This window comes from Muntiacus reevesi, chromosome 3 (assembly GCF_963930625.1).
Source record: "Muntiacus reevesi chromosome 3, mMunRee1.1, whole genome shotgun sequence".
NCBI classification, from domain to species: domain Eukaryota; kingdom Metazoa; phylum Chordata; class Mammalia; order Artiodactyla; family Cervidae; genus Muntiacus; species Muntiacus reevesi.
The window spans coordinates 12,766,276-12,782,742 of record NC_089251.1 but is presented as its reverse complement, the minus strand read 5'-3'; the positions used below and the strand labels follow the sequence as shown (position 1 = coordinate 12,782,742).

The 16,467-nt window shown below is 41.1% G+C and overlaps 3 protein-coding genes across 3 annotated transcripts; 1 reads left to right on the top strand and 2 right to left on the bottom strand.

Moving 5' to 3' along the window:
- Positions 1-2,036: 2,036 nt before the first annotated feature.
- On the bottom strand, positions 2,037-3,690 carry LOC136162689 (palmitoyltransferase ZDHHC6-like). Its single transcript, XM_065927156.1, has 2 exons — positions 2,965-3,690; positions 2,037-2,872 (listed from the first exon to the last, which is right to left on the bottom strand). The coding sequence occupies exons 1-2, from the start codon at positions 3,099-3,101 to the stop codon at positions 2,080-2,082; spliced, it is 930 nt and encodes a 309-aa protein (XP_065783228.1). The 5' UTR covers positions 3,102-3,690; the 3' UTR covers positions 2,037-2,079.
- Positions 3,691-8,776: 5,086 nt separating this feature from the next.
- On the top strand, positions 8,777-9,712 carry LOC136162688 (olfactory receptor 1N1-like). The gene has a single exon (XM_065927154.1). The coding sequence runs from the start codon at positions 8,777-8,779 to the stop codon at positions 9,710-9,712; it is 936 nt and encodes a 311-aa protein (XP_065783226.1).
- A 5,427-nt stretch (positions 9,713-15,139) lies between these two features.
- On the bottom strand, positions 15,140-16,081 carry LOC136162687 (olfactory receptor 1J4-like). Its single transcript, XM_065927153.1, has one exon. The coding sequence runs from the start codon at positions 16,079-16,081 to the stop codon at positions 15,140-15,142; it is 942 nt and encodes a 313-aa protein (XP_065783225.1).
- Positions 16,082-16,467: the final 386 nt, after the last annotated feature.

The following is a 16,467-nucleotide window of genomic DNA, read 5'->3' as shown; positions in this document are numbered from 1 at the left end:
TTTTTATTTTTATTATTGGATATTTGAATATCCAATTAACTGTGATAATTTTGTGAAAAGCATATAAATTTGAAGTGCTAACTATAATGAATTTTGCACTGGAACTGTCTGGAAGCCCCATGATTATAGAAGGAGCTGTTGATTTTGAGTTTCACTGTAGGATTATCTGGCTGGGAAAACTTTCGGAGGAGAGCCAATGCCAGTATTCTTAGTTCTTTCCTGTTCAGCTACTTGAATGTCAAAGAAATTCTTACACTATTCTGTATTCATGATATAGGTCTGCAGGTTTCCAGATTTATCATTTGGTGTTATATATAGTCATGTAAGTGCTTCCCACGTGGTGCTAGTGGTTAAGAACCCGCCTGCCAATACAGGATAGGTGGGTTCCCTCCCTGGATCGAGAAGATCCCATGGGGAAGGAAATGGCAACCCACTCCAGTATCCTTGCCTGGGGAAATCCTATGGACTGAGGAGCCTGGTGGATTATGTCCATAGGGTTGCAAAGAGTCAGACATGACTGAAGAATTTAGTGCACACATGCGCGCGTGCACGTGCACACACACACACACACACACACACACACACACACAGTCATGCAAAAGGCTTCCCAGGTGGTGCTAGTGGTAACCCATCTGGGCTCAGACAGTAAAGAATCCGCCTGCAGTGTGGGAGACCTGGGTTCCATCTCTGGGTTGGGAAGATCCCCTGGAGGTGGGCATGGCAACCCACTCCAGTATTTTTGCCTGAAAATCCCTATGGACAGAAGAGCCTAGTGGGCTGCAGTCCATGGGGTCGCAAAGAGTAGGACACGACTGAGTGACTAAGCACAGCACAGTCAATGCAGAAGACACAAGAGAGATGGGCTTATCCCTGGGTGGGGAAGATCCCCTGAAGGAGGGCATGGCAACTCACTCCAGATTCTTGCCTGGAGAATCCCCTTGGAAGGAGGAGCCTGAAGGGCTACAATCCATAGGGTTGCACAGAGTTGGACATGACTGAACTTAGCACACATGCACATAGTCATGTAATTCCCATTTTTGTATATGTTTCATTAATCTGAATTTTATGTGGCAACTCCTAGTCACAACTTCTCCAGAAAGTAAAACTACCAACTTCTGCTGGGATAGAAGAAGACAGTATTCCAGTAGTGAGGAGTGAAAACTAGAATCTAGAGATTCAATTTCTGAAATAGCTATCACCTCTGGGTTTATTTCCTATACCCAGAGCTCCCAGTTTCTGGCTTTTTGGGGATTCTTCAGTATTGACAAAATTGATTGTTTTATTTCATCTACTGCCAGCTTAGTATCTAGCTTCTTTGTGTCTGTTAACCCACTCACCACTGTCAAAGATAAATTACACATGTGGAGTTAAAGAAGCAAGAAAGACTTTACTCAAGAACTGCAATTGGAGAGACAGACTGAAGTCAATTCTGCTGAAACAAAAGGCAGGGGGATTTATAAGAGCTGGGATTAGCTAGTGGAAAAGTATTGGAGGATGTTAAGGTAGGTCAGAGATATAGGTCATCTATTAATATGCTTGCTAATTGGCATCTATTGAAGTTAGGTTCCTACACTTTTTTTTTTTTATACAGAACAAGCCATTGATCTTTATTTGATTTGACAAAATCATTATTATTAAAAGACGGGTAATAAAATCTGAGCTTATATTGAATCTGACAAATTAATTTCTATAGTATCTAGAATATCAGAAATTCAGCCGGGGACAGAGGATAAAAGCATCGCATGCAGATGCTCCTGGTAGAGGGGGATCTCTATCTGCAGGTCAGGTCCACCATGTGCAGTGCACACAAAATCCTAGAGAAAATGCAATCGACTCACTTGGGTGAAGTGTTTTTCCTTTTGGGGAGAGGAAAGGTGGCAGAGAGGGGCAGGAATTCAAAGGCATGTGCAGAATGGCTTCTCCATTTCAAAGTGGTAATAAAAATATTTAGATCATGGCACTAGGGCACCTTTGAGGAAAAGAACACCTTAACCAGAGTAGGCTCATTGCATAATTCTTTAGTAATATATAGTTTTCAAGTAATGGAGCAGACTGAGAGGAATTTTACTTCAAAAGTGGCTATCTATTTTTCTTCTCGCCCTCTGGGGCTTGATCTGTTTCTGCGTCACAGGGGCACTTTTCTACACAGTTTCTAGGGAACCATCCTCTTATTCTTGAAACACCTTCTAAAACGGAATCATCAAGAATTTTGTCTCCATACAACCAGTATCGTAACCCTCTTGTGGCTAAGATGAATTCCCCTTTCTGTAGCCTTATCCGAGGCTCTTCAGTGCAGGGGCTCGTGAAGAATGTTTTAATTCCTCTATTCAAAGGACAGCAGGTACCACTATAATCTTCTATCACTTTATACCGGACACTTCTGACTCTTTTGTCTGCTTTTTGTTTCAACTGTTCTATTGTTAAGCTGTACTGGTGACAGCCTTCTCTTATTGGCCAATCCAGTCCATCTCCTTCAGGGACCCCTGACCATGTGAACACTTGTTTGAAGTTCTTCCATCTACTTCCCATATCATAAGGAAAAACAAAGACTTCATCTAGTTGATAATACTGAATTCGATCTTTAGCCTTCTCTTCAATCCATGATTCAATAGAAGTTTTGTTTCTGAGAATTATTTTCATCTGGATAAAAAACAACATCCCAACAGCTTTGGTTGTTCTTAAAGCTAATCCCAAGGCAAACAAGGTGGCAGCAAATGCAGTTAATCCAAAAGGAATAATTGGAAGAGGGTCTCTCCGGGCTGCACTCATATCAAACTTGACCGTGTTCCACCCAAAGGAGAGCCGATTATAAAGCTGCGTATACATCGTCATAACAAAAATAAAGGCAGCGTGAATACAACCCAGTGGTGCTAAAAGGAGGAACAGTGTGAAGGAAGCATGATTCTGGTAGCCGCAGCAGTTGTTGATCCAAGGACAGTGATGGTCCATCTTCATTACACATCTGTTACACTTTCTGCAGTGATGTGACCGTGGTGCCTTGTACGCTTGGCAGACTTTACAATATTGGAGGTACACGCTATCCTAAGAATTTTCCGGTTTCCACCCCAGAGGGACGAAGCCAGGACCAACAAACATGGCATTGAAGTAATTATAAAGAATCATGACAGTCCAGTTTATCAACATGATGAAATTCACACTTCCTCCAGTGGTATGTAAGGGCCAATACCACAACACAGAGTCAATCATGGCCATGGTGGAACATATTGCTATAACACCAAGGGCTATAATGGGACCCCAGTGACAAAGTCTCTTTAATTCTTGGAGATTTTCAAACTTGACAACTGAGCAGAATGTACCCATTTTGGTGAGGAAAAATGTCTTTCAGTTTTTAAAGGATTACAGATTTCCTCTTTCTGTGCACACATTTCCTTGTGCCACAAGTCCGCGTGTGTTCCTTAACTGTCATGTCTTCACGTTGTGGGATGTTAATGCAGATTACGCCATTTTCACTGTTAGACACTTTTTATCTAGGAGAATCCAGTAGCTTGGTTTGAAACTTAATCTCGGTCCGGTCCTCAGTGCCCGCTCCTCGGCCATCGCATTTCTGGGGCGGCTTGGGCTCACCCGGAGCAGATTCTCTCCCGCTCGGATAACTCCGTCCTGGGGACCCCCGCCCAACGCAAGGAGAAAGTGAATTCCGTGCGCTAGAAGCTGGGGTGCGCGACCAGCCACGACCCGCGCGTCTCTCCGCCAGCGCCCTCTCCAGGTTCCTACACTTTCACAGAGATTGGGAGACTGGGGTGTTACCTTTATCGATAATTACATTTCAAAGGGATAGCTCCCAGGGTCTTGAGAAAGACATTCTTTTTTTTTTTTTTTTTAATTGACATCTTCATCTTTATTAGTTAATGACAAATGGTTTTTCACATAGTTGTGCCAACCTGAACTAGCTAATCTTTTTTTCTCCCATTTATTTATTTATTTTTTTAAAATTGCTACCTTTTTATTTTGATGCAATTTCTTTTTTTTCTTTTTTTTTTCTTTTTTTTATTTTTTTAAATATTATTTTATTAGTTGGAGGCCAATCACTTCACAACATTTCAGTGGGTTTTGTCATACATTGACATGAATCAGCCATGGATTTACATGTATTCCCCATCCCGATCCCCCCTCCCACCTCCCTCTCCACCTGATTCCTCTGGGTCCTCCCAGTGCACCAGGCCCGAGCACTTGTCTCATGCATCCAGCCTAGGCTGGAGATCTGTTTCACCCTAGATAATATACATGTTTCGATGCTGTTCTCTAGAAACATCCTACCCTTGCCTTCTCCCACAGAGTCCAAAAGTCTGTTCTGTACATCAGTGTCTCTTTTTCTGTTTTGCATATAAGGTTATCGTTACCATCTTTTTAAATTCCATATATATGTGTTAGTATACTATATTGGTCTTTATCTTTCTGGCTTACTTCACTCTGTATAATGGGCTCCAGTTTCATCCATCTCATTAGAACTGATTCAAATGAATTCTTTTTAATGGCTGAGTAATAGTCCATGGTGTATAGACATTGTTAAGGTATAAGAACTAGTATAACAGACAAGAACCTGGGAGACTTACAGCCCAAAAGGGCAAAGAAAGAATTTTAAAACACAATTTTTCTAAAACAGATGTTCTAAAAAAATGGGAGGTCAGCAGTCTATAGTCAGGAAAAAACTAGCATTTAGTCAAGTTGAGGAAAGAAAGAACGTTTTGATAACCACTCACTCATCACTCTGCTTTCCAACTTTTGAAATTTTACTATTGTTTGCTTTCCACTCTTCTCTGCCCTCATGGGTTTTATGTCTTTTGTAAAAAGTCACTTTACTTTTAGTAGGTTTGGGGGGACCGTAAAATTGAATGCATGGCTATAATATAACATCTTGAACCAGAAGTTCAAGAATTCTTTAAGCATGTCGTACACCACTAAACTGCACATGTGAATACAGGCAGTTTCTGGATTTCTTTAAGGAGGAGCTTAGGGACAGGAATTTTGTTGCAAGGGGGCAGCTAGGAGACTTCTTTACATAGAAAGTGGCATTTTTGTCATAGACTGCGATTACAAACCAATACAAATAACACCAATCCTTAATGCTACCATTTAAGAAAAGAAATAAGTAAAGCTTCCAGGTTGTTTTAATGAAGCCAACACTGTACTAATTTGGTCTATTATATGAGATATAGAGGAGAAACTGTTATGACTGTTCTAACAAGGCTCTGGGGAACACTTTCCCATGACTCCCTGTCTACATATGGCCAATGCAGAGCCCTGTTCAGCCTCTTCCTGGTGTTAGTCTCTCCATTTCTGAGTCCCTTGTTCAGGTTTCAAAATATAAAATATTTAAAAATTCCTGAAGACCTGAGTGGGGTCAGTGTACCATGTGCCCCAGATAGTCTTAAATGCTCCTCATTCTGGGCTTCTCTGTTCCAGTTGACCAAGGTAACTGTGATTGCTCTGACTTCACACCTAGCCATGGCTTGACTTTGCAATCTTTTGCTGATTTCCTGGGATCCTTATTGGGAATTCTGGTATTTCTTTATCTCTCTTTCTCATCCTAAACTTGTTTTTAACATCAGTTTAGCAATTTGACTTATATTTCTGGATATTTGCCAATTGTATTTGTTATTCTTGATCCTAAATCCCGATTCCACATAATCCCATCACAAAGGTTGTCAGGAAGAATCTGAGCTCTTTCCTCCTTCCTTCCAAATTAAGGATAACCATAGTACCTTCTTCCTGGCAACTGGTATAGCAGTAAGAAGAGAAATGAAACAAACAGCTGTGAACTAGTAAGCCCTGCCTTTAGAAAAAATCCTCTCCAAGTCAAGGCCAAGCCATCTCTTACCTGTTGGCGACATAGTAGGTGAAGAAGCAGCAGAACTAAGTAAAGGGAACTTATCACCCTGGGGTGATAAAGCCAGAGGCTGGCCCAAGGATCTGGAGCCGCTCATTTTTGTCTCTAAGATCTATAGAGTTTTTTTGAAGTTATAGTCAGGATGAAGGATGAGAAACTCTTTTAGGGAAAGAAGAACCAAAGGATTAGAATCAAAGGATAAGGCCCTGGATAAGGGGGAAAAAGACAAAAGGTACAAAGCAGGGTTTACAATGGAGAGTTTTAGACCCTTTGTTGAGGATTTTGAAAATTTTCTGATGTTAAATGGTCAGTGCTATTGATGAAGAGAGCACTAAGTGAATAACCTGATTCAGGCATTATATGCTGACAGATACAGTGAAAAAAATGCAACTCCATCCTAAGATAATTTACAGTCCCCTTGAGAAGCTTTGTGGGGATAAGTAGACTTTCTCACTAAAGGCAAGGTCTGCAGTCAGGAAAGCATAAAATTGTCTAGTCACTCAATCTGTATCACTCTCCTCTCAATGAGATACACTCATTTGGGTCTTAAGAGTCTGTCACTTTCCAGAACATGGTTATTAGAATATGCCCAGTCAGGGGAGTCCAATCTTTGTGAGGCATCATATTCTCCATGGAAAGATGGAATAGGAGAAAAAAAACTTAGTTTGTGGTTTTGTGATCTCTTGGGAAAAATTATATAGTTCTGGGATATATTCCTAAGTTAGTATAGGGTTCAGGAATAAATAAATATGCAATAGTGCTCAGATATTCTTCATGTTCATGAAGTATTAGCTTCAAAATATGAATAATGTTTCAGTAAGTATTCTTATCCATCTATAGGTAAGTTTTTCTTTAAGTGTGGAGTTTGAATAGAAGTTAGGAATAGAAACATATTTAGATCTGCAAGATACTGATAACAAAAAAAATTAATAAAAAAGATAACTGACTTAATAGAAAGGGTTAGAGAGGTTGAATATCCTGGTTGTCATACCATATCTTCCTCTAAAGCACAGTGTAAATTATTTCATTAACTTTATTTTTGAACTTTAGCTTATTCATCTGTGAATCAAATGGAAGAGTTAAGCAAAATTATTTATTCTTAGTCTCTGAAAAAGTGAAAGTGTTAATCACTCAGTTGTGTCCAACTTTTTGTGACCCATGGATTGTAGCCCGCCAGGCTCCTCTGTCTGTGGAATCCTTCAGGCAAGAATGCTGGAGTGGATTGTCCTTTCTTTCTCCAGGGGACCTTCCAGACCCTGGTATGGAACCCGGGGTCTCCGGCATTGCAGGGAGATTCTTACCATCTGAGCCACAAGGGAGGCCTTCTTAGTCCCTACTGAGCATGAAAGTACTTGAGGAGAATTTAGCTTTTGTTTTTAAATAATACCCAGTATTTAAACTGGGTAACCAGACTATATCCTAAAAACTTTAACTCAGTAAATCTGGGTAAGTCTGAGGAGTCTGTATTTTTAAAAAGCATCTCATTTGGTGATGATTGTGACCAATGTTTGGGGATCTCTAGACTATACGATCTTGTACGTGTTTGTGCTCAGTCACTCATTCCTGTCCAGCTCTTTGTGACCCCACAGACTGCAGCTCGGCAGGCTCCTCTGTCTATGGGACTTTCCTGACAAGAATACTGGATTGGGGACCATTTCCTCCTCCAGGGGATATTTCTGACCTAGGGACTGACTTCACATCTCCTTCAACTCCTGTATGGGCAGGTGGATTCTTTACCACTGAGTTACCCAAGAATGACATATGATCCTGTTGGTTCTATCTAGTTCTTAAATTTCATTGTTCTTCTATGAAAAATAAGTATATGACATAGAAAAACCACAAGTGAGGTTAAAGATTCTAAAATAGAAATACTGAGAGATAAAATATAAAGGTGATAAAATATAAAGAGATAAAATAAAATAGAAAATATAAATATATGACCCAGCAATACCACTTCTGGGCATACACACTGAGGAATCCAGATCTGAAAGAGACACGTGCACCCCAATGTTCATTGCAGCACTGTTTATAATAGCCAGGACATGGAAACAACCTAGATGCCCATCAGCAGATGAATGGATAAGGAAGCTGTGGTACATTTACACCATGGAATATTACTCAGCCGTTAAAAAGAAAACCACTTTCTATCTATATTGATTTATTATTCAGTCTCTGGCATCTAATGCTATGGGTTTGAATTCCAGCTCCAATATTTACAAATTGTTGGTGCAAATGATTCAAGTATCCTTAGCCTCAGTTTTCTTCAACACACAGTCTTAAGCATGACAATCTCTCCTTCCTTGTTTTGTTCAAGGGTTAAGCAGACAATATGTATGAAGTGCTTAGTCAAGCACCTGACATGTAACAAGTGGACACAAATGTTAGCTGCAGGATGACCCTATGCCAAAGATAAAAACTGAAAGGCAGGGGAAAAATGCACTCCATAGTTTCTATTTCAGAAGAAAAGATATGAAAATAATGCCCTTCAGTCTAAAATGAGATATTGTGAGGGTTTTAAAAACAATTTTTTTAATGGAATTCAGGAGCTATCAACAGAGTATAAGATTTAACTCACCTCCACCTACTTGTGAATCCATGCTACTAAAAATAATGACACTGATACAGGGCTAGAGAAGTAGACCAAAACTTTGTAAGACTGAAGTTGAACATGCCCAGAGACTCCCTAAAAGAATCATGTCTGTATAAAAGATTGACCAGAGGAAAGAGAGAAGAAAGAGAAAAACTATGATATTCATAAGGAGGAAGGAAGGAAGTATGGTCAGATTGGAGGTGAAGTCCAGATTGGGGATGAAAATGAAATAAAAGGGAGACTTGGGAGTTAGAAAATTTGAGAGACAGCACAGGCAGAGTTCTAGAAGAAATCCAGCATTCTAACTCTCCTTCCTACCTTCCAGGTGCAGCAAAGTCATGGAAAACCAAACCATCATTTCTGAGTTTTTCCTGCGAGGAATATCTGACTCACCAGAGCAACAGCAGCTATTCTTTGGAATTTTCCTGTGTATGTATCTTGTCACCTTGACAGGGAATGTGCTCATCATCCTGGCCATCGGCTCTGACCCACACCTCCACACCCCCATGTACTTCTTTTTGGCCAACCTGTCTTTTGTTGACATGGGCTTAACATCCTCCACAGTAACCAAGATGCTGGTAAATGTACAGACACAACTTCGTACCATCTCCTATGTTGGCTGCCTCACACAGATGTACTTCTTTCTGATGTTCGGTGATCTGGACAGCTTCTTCCTGGCCGTGATGGCATATGATCGCTATGTGGCCATTTGCCGCCCTCTCCACTACTGCACGGTTATGAGTCTGCGAGTCTGTGTCCTGCTGCTTGTACTGTGTTGGATCCTCACCCACATTGTTGCCTTGACTCACACCCTCCTGATGGCTCGGCTATCCTTCTGTGTTGCTGGGGAAATAGCTCACTTTTTCTGTGACATAACTCCTGTCCTGAAGCTGTCCTGTTCTGACACCCGCATCAATGAGTTGATGGTTTTTGCCTTAGGAGGCACCGTGCTCATGGTCCCCTTCATATGCATTGTCATCTCCTACATTCACATTGTATCTGCCGTCCTGAGGGTCCGAAAGCCTGGTGGGGGTGGCAAGGCCTTTTCCACCTGCAGTTCCCATCTCTGTGTGGTCTGTGTCTTCTATGGGACCCTCTTCAGCGCCTATCTGTGTCCTCCATCCGTTGCCTCTGAAGACAAAGACATTGCAGCGGCTGCAGTGTACACTCTAGTGACCCCCATGCTGAACCCCTTCATCTACAGCCTACGAAACAAGGACATGAATGTGGCCCTCAAGAGGCTCCTCGGTCATAGGAGAATTATTGCTTCTTAGCGCGAGTGACAGTAACTTTCAGTGAAAAGACATAGACGAGTCTAACTTGGCTTCAGTTTTGATCTGCCACACAATAGTCGTAAAGGTTACCTAATCTCGCTGAACCATAGACTTCTCATCAATAAAATGGAAATATAATCTCTATTTAATAATGTGACTTGGAGGATTAACTAAGATAAGCTACAAAATGTGTGTAGTATACTGGCTCATAATAGAATGCTTTTAATAAATGACGGCTATCATTTTAGCATCATCCTCAATCTTCATCCCTCTTTCACTGGAAAGGTATAAAAATCTTTTCTTTGAGATCCACTCTTTAAACAAATATACACCAGACACCTACTATGTTCAGGGAGGTTTAATAATTTCTGGGAATAGAACCCTGAACAAGACATTGACCTTGCTTTCGTGACACTTTCATTCCAGGTTGTTAATTTGTCAATCATAAAAATTGGGAGTCATCTCTCTGTTTATAGCACTAAGTGGAGGTTTGGACAAAAAAAATTAAGAATAGAAGTCCATTCTAGGAGATACAAAATAGGTAAATACTTCCCTGACAGAAGACTGATATTTCAATGTTTAAGTTTCCATGATGGTTACTTTATATTCCATGGTTTGCCAAAATTTCAACCAGGAAAGATGATTGAGTTCCATGGGCTGCCTCTTCACCCTACTTATGGGCCAAAATGTTCAATGCCAAACATCTTTTGTGTGACCTGAAGGAGTGAACACCACAAACTTCTCCTTATTTACCTTCAGGTTTGTCTTCAGATCTAAAAGGAGCACTACAGCTTCAACAATTACAGAGATAGAAAAAAAAAAAGCCAAACTTTTTATGGGCACCTAAATTTTCTTCTGTCTTTAAGAATCTTAAACACATTAAAAATATTATTGTTAAAAATAACTACCCTAAAATTTTTACTCCCTGGTGTGACCAGGAGTCCACTGTCTACCTAAAACCCCTCCCCAAAGCAGTTTGTTTCTCAGAATCAGTCTGTCTTAAAATGTCTCATAATACCTATATGTTTAAATTAATTTTAATTACTGAGCATCCTTCATGGAATCAAACTCTCCCAGCCTTCAGCAGTGGAAGGCACAAATGTGAATCATTTCAAGCAGCACGCCTCATCTTAGTACTTGAGGATTCCATTTGTTTGCTGATTGGAGGTGGGGCTTCTGTTCTCTTGAGATCTCCTTTCCGGATAGTCTCTCTAAGGGTCCTTGACTCGGTGAGAGGGGCTTTCTTTTTTTCTGTTTTTTGTAATGAGGCATAGTTGCTCTATAACATTGTGTTACTTTCTGCTATATAACCAAGTGTATCTGTTATATGTATACATATATCCCTTCCCTCTTGGACCTTCCTCCCACCCCTCTAGTTCATTGCTGAGCTCCCTGTGCTACACAGCCTGTCCTCAGAAGCTACCTATACACATGGTAGTGTATATGTGTCAATCCTAATCTCCCAATTCATTCATTGCAGCACTATTTACAATAGTCAGGACCCAGAAACAACCTTAAAGTTCAATGACAGGTTTATGGGTAAGGAAGATGTAGTACATATACACAATGGAATACTACTCAGCCATAAAATGGAACAAAATTGGTTCATTTGTAGAGATGTGGATGGACACAGAGTCTGTCATGTCATATGGAATGAAGCAAGTCAGAAAGAGAAAAACAAATTCATATATTAATGCATATATGTGGAATCTAGAAAAATGGTATAGATGAACCTATTTTCAGGTCAGGAATAGAGATGCAGACACAGAGGATGGCTATGAGGAGGACCTTCTCAAATAATCAGAGCTGGAGCTATTGAAGCCGAGTCCTTTTGTCCCATCTTCTTGTCAATGACTCTCCTTTCATTCTCTTCACATCTGTTATTTTGCAGTCTATGGGGAACTGATAGTCTAGTCTCACCGAACTATTAACATCTAGCATTCTTTCTCTCCTTTCAATCGGCAAGAAAATATCTTCTGCCCTTCATGATTAGCTCTTTCAGGAGAGGCATCTCTGGCAGGGTTCTAAAGCTCATGCTGACAGATCACATGGGCATGACAAGGGCTGGGATGTGAGATTACTGAACACAGCATCCAACCAACCTTGCCATCCATGACCCTTCTGATACTCTGAACCTGCTGCTCACACTGGCCCCCATCAGCTCACCTTCTCTACTCATTCTGACCCTCAGGTAATCTTAATCCAGTAACAATGCAGTGCACATAGGAACCCTGCTAGGTGGTTGGATTTAGATTTATCCTACAGGTCCCATACAGACTAGGAGATGAGACTGGGTTCACTGCAACCAGAATAGTTATCACTGTATTCAAGTTTACAAACTTATTTATCTCCTGATACATCCTATCATCCAGACCCCAACCTTTAAGTTCAAAATTCAATTATTTTAGGTCCCCAATTCAAATAAGGTTAATGTTATATTGAGTTTAAAACAATTCACACTGGATCACAAGTCATTTCTAACTCTGCATTTTGGTAGTGTAATGTGAGTAAGAAGTGCTTTTAATTGGGATCTGTTCTTGGGTAAGTGATGAAGTTTGTGGTTACCCTTTCAGTATTCAGGGTACTTGCCTTCCTCTTGCTTGAAGCCCTTTTATAAAAAAGCAGGTAGTCAGAAACTTATTCTCTCTCTCACTTAAGACTATTACAGTGTAGACAGCCCTGGCATGGTTGAGAGAAAATGCTCCAAACAAAGTTCATACTTTCAGAGAGATTTTCAGAAGTTTTATATACATAACCAAATCCATATGGCACATACCAGCTTGCTTTGGACTGTCCACAGCCAAGGAAAGCCAATCTAGCATAGTAGGTGGTGATAAAATTCTTCCCAACAAGCAAGTGCCTTTGACTTTTTTTGAGAAAAATCCATTCAGAGCCCTGTCACCCACACATGACCAAAAATGTGAAGAACAGCAATGACCTCTTTAGGGAATGGGCCAGAGACGACCAGGTAGAAGATCAGGGATCTAAAAACAGAATTGCAGTGCTAACAGGGATGCTGAGCCAGGCACTCATGGGTCTGTCCGGTCACACACAGCATCCTTTCTCTAGGACAGCACAAAAGTCCTCAGCTCTGTTCAGGTTTGGGTTCTGGAGCTGGAGGATACTAAGCCTGCAGACGCAGTAACTCCACGTCTGCAGCTTCATTGTTCAGGGTTGGGGTAGGGACACACTTGTCCTCCCACAAAGGAAACTGGGGTGTTGACTAGCAGCTTCATCAGCTCCAGGGGCTTCCCTAATGGCTCAGCTGGGAAAGAATCTGCCTGCAATGCAGGAGACACAGGAGATGCAGGTCCAATTCCTGGGTTGGGAGGACCCCCTGGAGAAGGAAATGGCAACTCACTCCAGTATTCTTGCCTGAAAAGTCCCATGGACAGAGGAGCCTGGTGGGCTACAGTCCATAGGCTACTCACAAAGAGTCAGACACGACTGAACATGAGCACATCTGCTCCAGGTCAAGGATCACTCTCTGAGGGAATGCTAAACAAGTAGAGATTAAGATACTCTTCTGATCTCTTTCCTCATCTACTCAGCCACCAACTTATCCATTGCTTCTTAGTCATTTGGTTCTAACCCCATCAGTCAAGATGTGTAACTGTGTCCTTAGGACAGCAGATTAACTTTGTATTGGGAATATAATCTATATTCCATGATTCCAAGTCAGCATAATTCAGGAATACTTATGCAAGTTCTCCAAAATTCACCTCTGATGAATTGGTAGGGAAAGCTAATATTGATTATTCTTGGTCAACTGTAATGTTGACCAAATTTAGTATTTAATTTTTTAATCAAAAATATATTAAATGTTTTATAATATTGTAGTTTACAGAAGAGAAATTGATATTTAGAGGAGTTAAGTGAGTTGTCTGAGGCCATACCCTATGACAGATACAACTTCCATGAGCTCTGTCTTCCCCAAATATTCTCCCCTTACAGTTATGTGGTGCTGAGCCTCAGCAGCAGAGTTGATCATGTTTGTCCTTAAATGACTGCAGCCTGAACAAAGAAAACTATGCGACCCTTCACTGGATGTCAAAGAAAATAGATTATTTGGCTTATAACACAAACCTAGGTTCACTAAACTGAGTATAAACGAGTTTCTGGGAGACAGATTTGACATTGAATGTGACATGCTCCAAATTCAGTGTGGGCAACTGAAGACTCCAGTCCCAGTCTGGACTGAGCAGGTATCTTCTTGAAACTCACACATGCAGTCAGAAAAGTCCATAGACTTTGTTTTAGTGTTTCTAAATCAAGAACAAGCTTTGAGTCCTAAAGTGGAGGACCTGAACTCATATCTGTAGATTGTTTCCTGGAGCAATAAACTATACAGTTTCTTCTCCTGATCCACCATCATTACCACCACCAAGAAAAACTGAAAAGAACGCTGAAGAGGAAGTGAGGAAAGGAAAGGAGATACATTATAAATCCCAAGCTTTTTATGCTGTGGGAGCCTTGCTAAACAGTATCTTCCAGCAGGTCATAAGCACCCCATTTCTTTCACTCCATCCTCTAGGAACCACTATTCTCTTCTCTGCTTCTATGAATTTGACTATATTAGATTCCATATATAAGTGAGATCATGAAATATTGGTCTTTTTTGAATTTGACTTATTTCGCTTGGCATAATGTACAAAGTTCCAGTTATGCAGATGTACAACTTCTTGGGGAGTCCAAAGTATGGCATGAGGACTAAAGTTAAATGTACTATATTGTATGGCTTTTCTGGTGGCTCAGATGGTAAAGAATCTTCCTGCAATGCAGGAGACCTGGATTTGATCCTTGGGTTGGGGAGATCCCCTGGAGAAGGGAATGACAACCCACTCCAGTATTTTTGCCTGAGAATTTCATGGACAGAGGAACCTGGTGGGCTGCAGCCCATGGGGTCACAAAGAGTGGGATATGACTGTTTAACAAACACACACATACTGTATGCTTGATATTTACTAGTAGAGTGGATATTAAATTATATCTTCTTAACAGACACACAAATGGATTAAACTGATAATGAATGATGATGAATATATGAATTTGATTGTAGTGGTTATTTCACAATGTATATACATCAAAATATCAAACATGCACAGTAAATACATACAATGTGTATATGACAATTTTAGCTCATAGATAGGTTTTTAAAAGAACTAATAAATTCCTGAGAAATAAGGCTAGAGACAAAAGTATGACCAGCTGTGTAATTTCTCAATCTAATATGCAAGATCAAAAATCAAGAATATCTACGCAGAATCCATAATTCATACTAATAAATCATAAGGGAACAATAACTAACAGAATGCAATCAAGTGGTCAAACATTCATTGAGTATTCATTTCTTGCAGACTCAAATCTAGTGGTGTAGGATCTGGGGTTTGTGTGAACACACGTGGCTGTTACAAAGACAAGCAAGCATCATTGAGACAGGACTTTTGCCCTATTCAAGAGTCTCTCCAGGGCCCCCTTCATGTCCCTGTTCCTTAGGCTATAAACGAAGGGGTTCAGCAGTGGAGTGACCACTGTGTACATCACAGAGGCAATGGTGATCTTGTCCCTAGAGGCGCTGGATGAGGGGAAAATATACAGCCCAATAATTGCTCCATAATACAGAGACACCACAGAGAGGTGGGAGCCACATGTGGACAATGCTTTGCAGATCCCCTTGGAGGAGGGGACCTTCAGGATGGTGGCCCCAAAGCATCCATGAGAGATCAGGATGCATACTAGTGGGAGGACAATGACGGTCACTCCTGCTGTGAAAGTGACCAGCTCATTGAGGGATGTGTCTGAGCAGGAGAGCTTCAGCAGGGCACCAAGGTCACAGAAGAAATGGGGGATGCTGTGGTCAGCACAAAAGGACAGCCGGGTCAGGAGAAGGGTGTGACATAGGGCATTGGCACAGGAGAGAATCCAAGATACAGTTATTAGTAAGGTGCACAGCCCCTGTCCCATGATGGTGCTGTAGTGGAGAGGGTGACAGATGGCCATGTACTGATCATAGGCCATCGAGGTGAGCAGAAAATCATCCAGACCAGTAAAAAATAGGAAAAAATATATCTGTGTTATGCACCCTGCATAAGGGATGGATTGACCCTGAGTCTGCATGTTTATCAGCATTTTCGGGACGGTGACAGATGAAAAGGAGACGTCAGTGAGGGCAAAGTGGCTGAGAAAGAAGTACATGGGGGTGTGGAGGCGAGCGTCCAGCCTGATGAGCAGGACAATGAGCAGATTGCCCAGCACGGTGGTCAGGTGCACGTCCAGGAACAGGGCAAAGAACACGCCCTGGTGCTCTGGCCAAATAGGGAGCCCCAGGAGGAGGAACTCGGGCATTCTGCTCTGATTCTCCCTCTTCATGCTCCTCTCTTGTCTGCTGGGAATGAAAGGAGAGTGAAAGAAGTATATTTTGATTGCAGCAGGTATATATAAATGAATCCTTTCTCTTGGTGAATATGTCAGTGTCTGTCTGCATTGCTATGTCCTTGCAAAAACCCCTAAGATGAATGGTATTACCATGCATAATGACAGAATTTACCAACCAAGAAGAGAATTTTATACAAACGAGATACTGGCTCAGTGGCATTTCTCCATCACCTCAGTAAACAGAAAGTGTGACACTGTCTTAGCAGAGAAATAGATAAAAACCTCCCTAATATCTCTTCTATTTCTGTACATATAATCATAAGGTTTAGACCTTCAGGCTGTGACATATTGACGTATTGAAATCTGAATTCAAAGTCCTT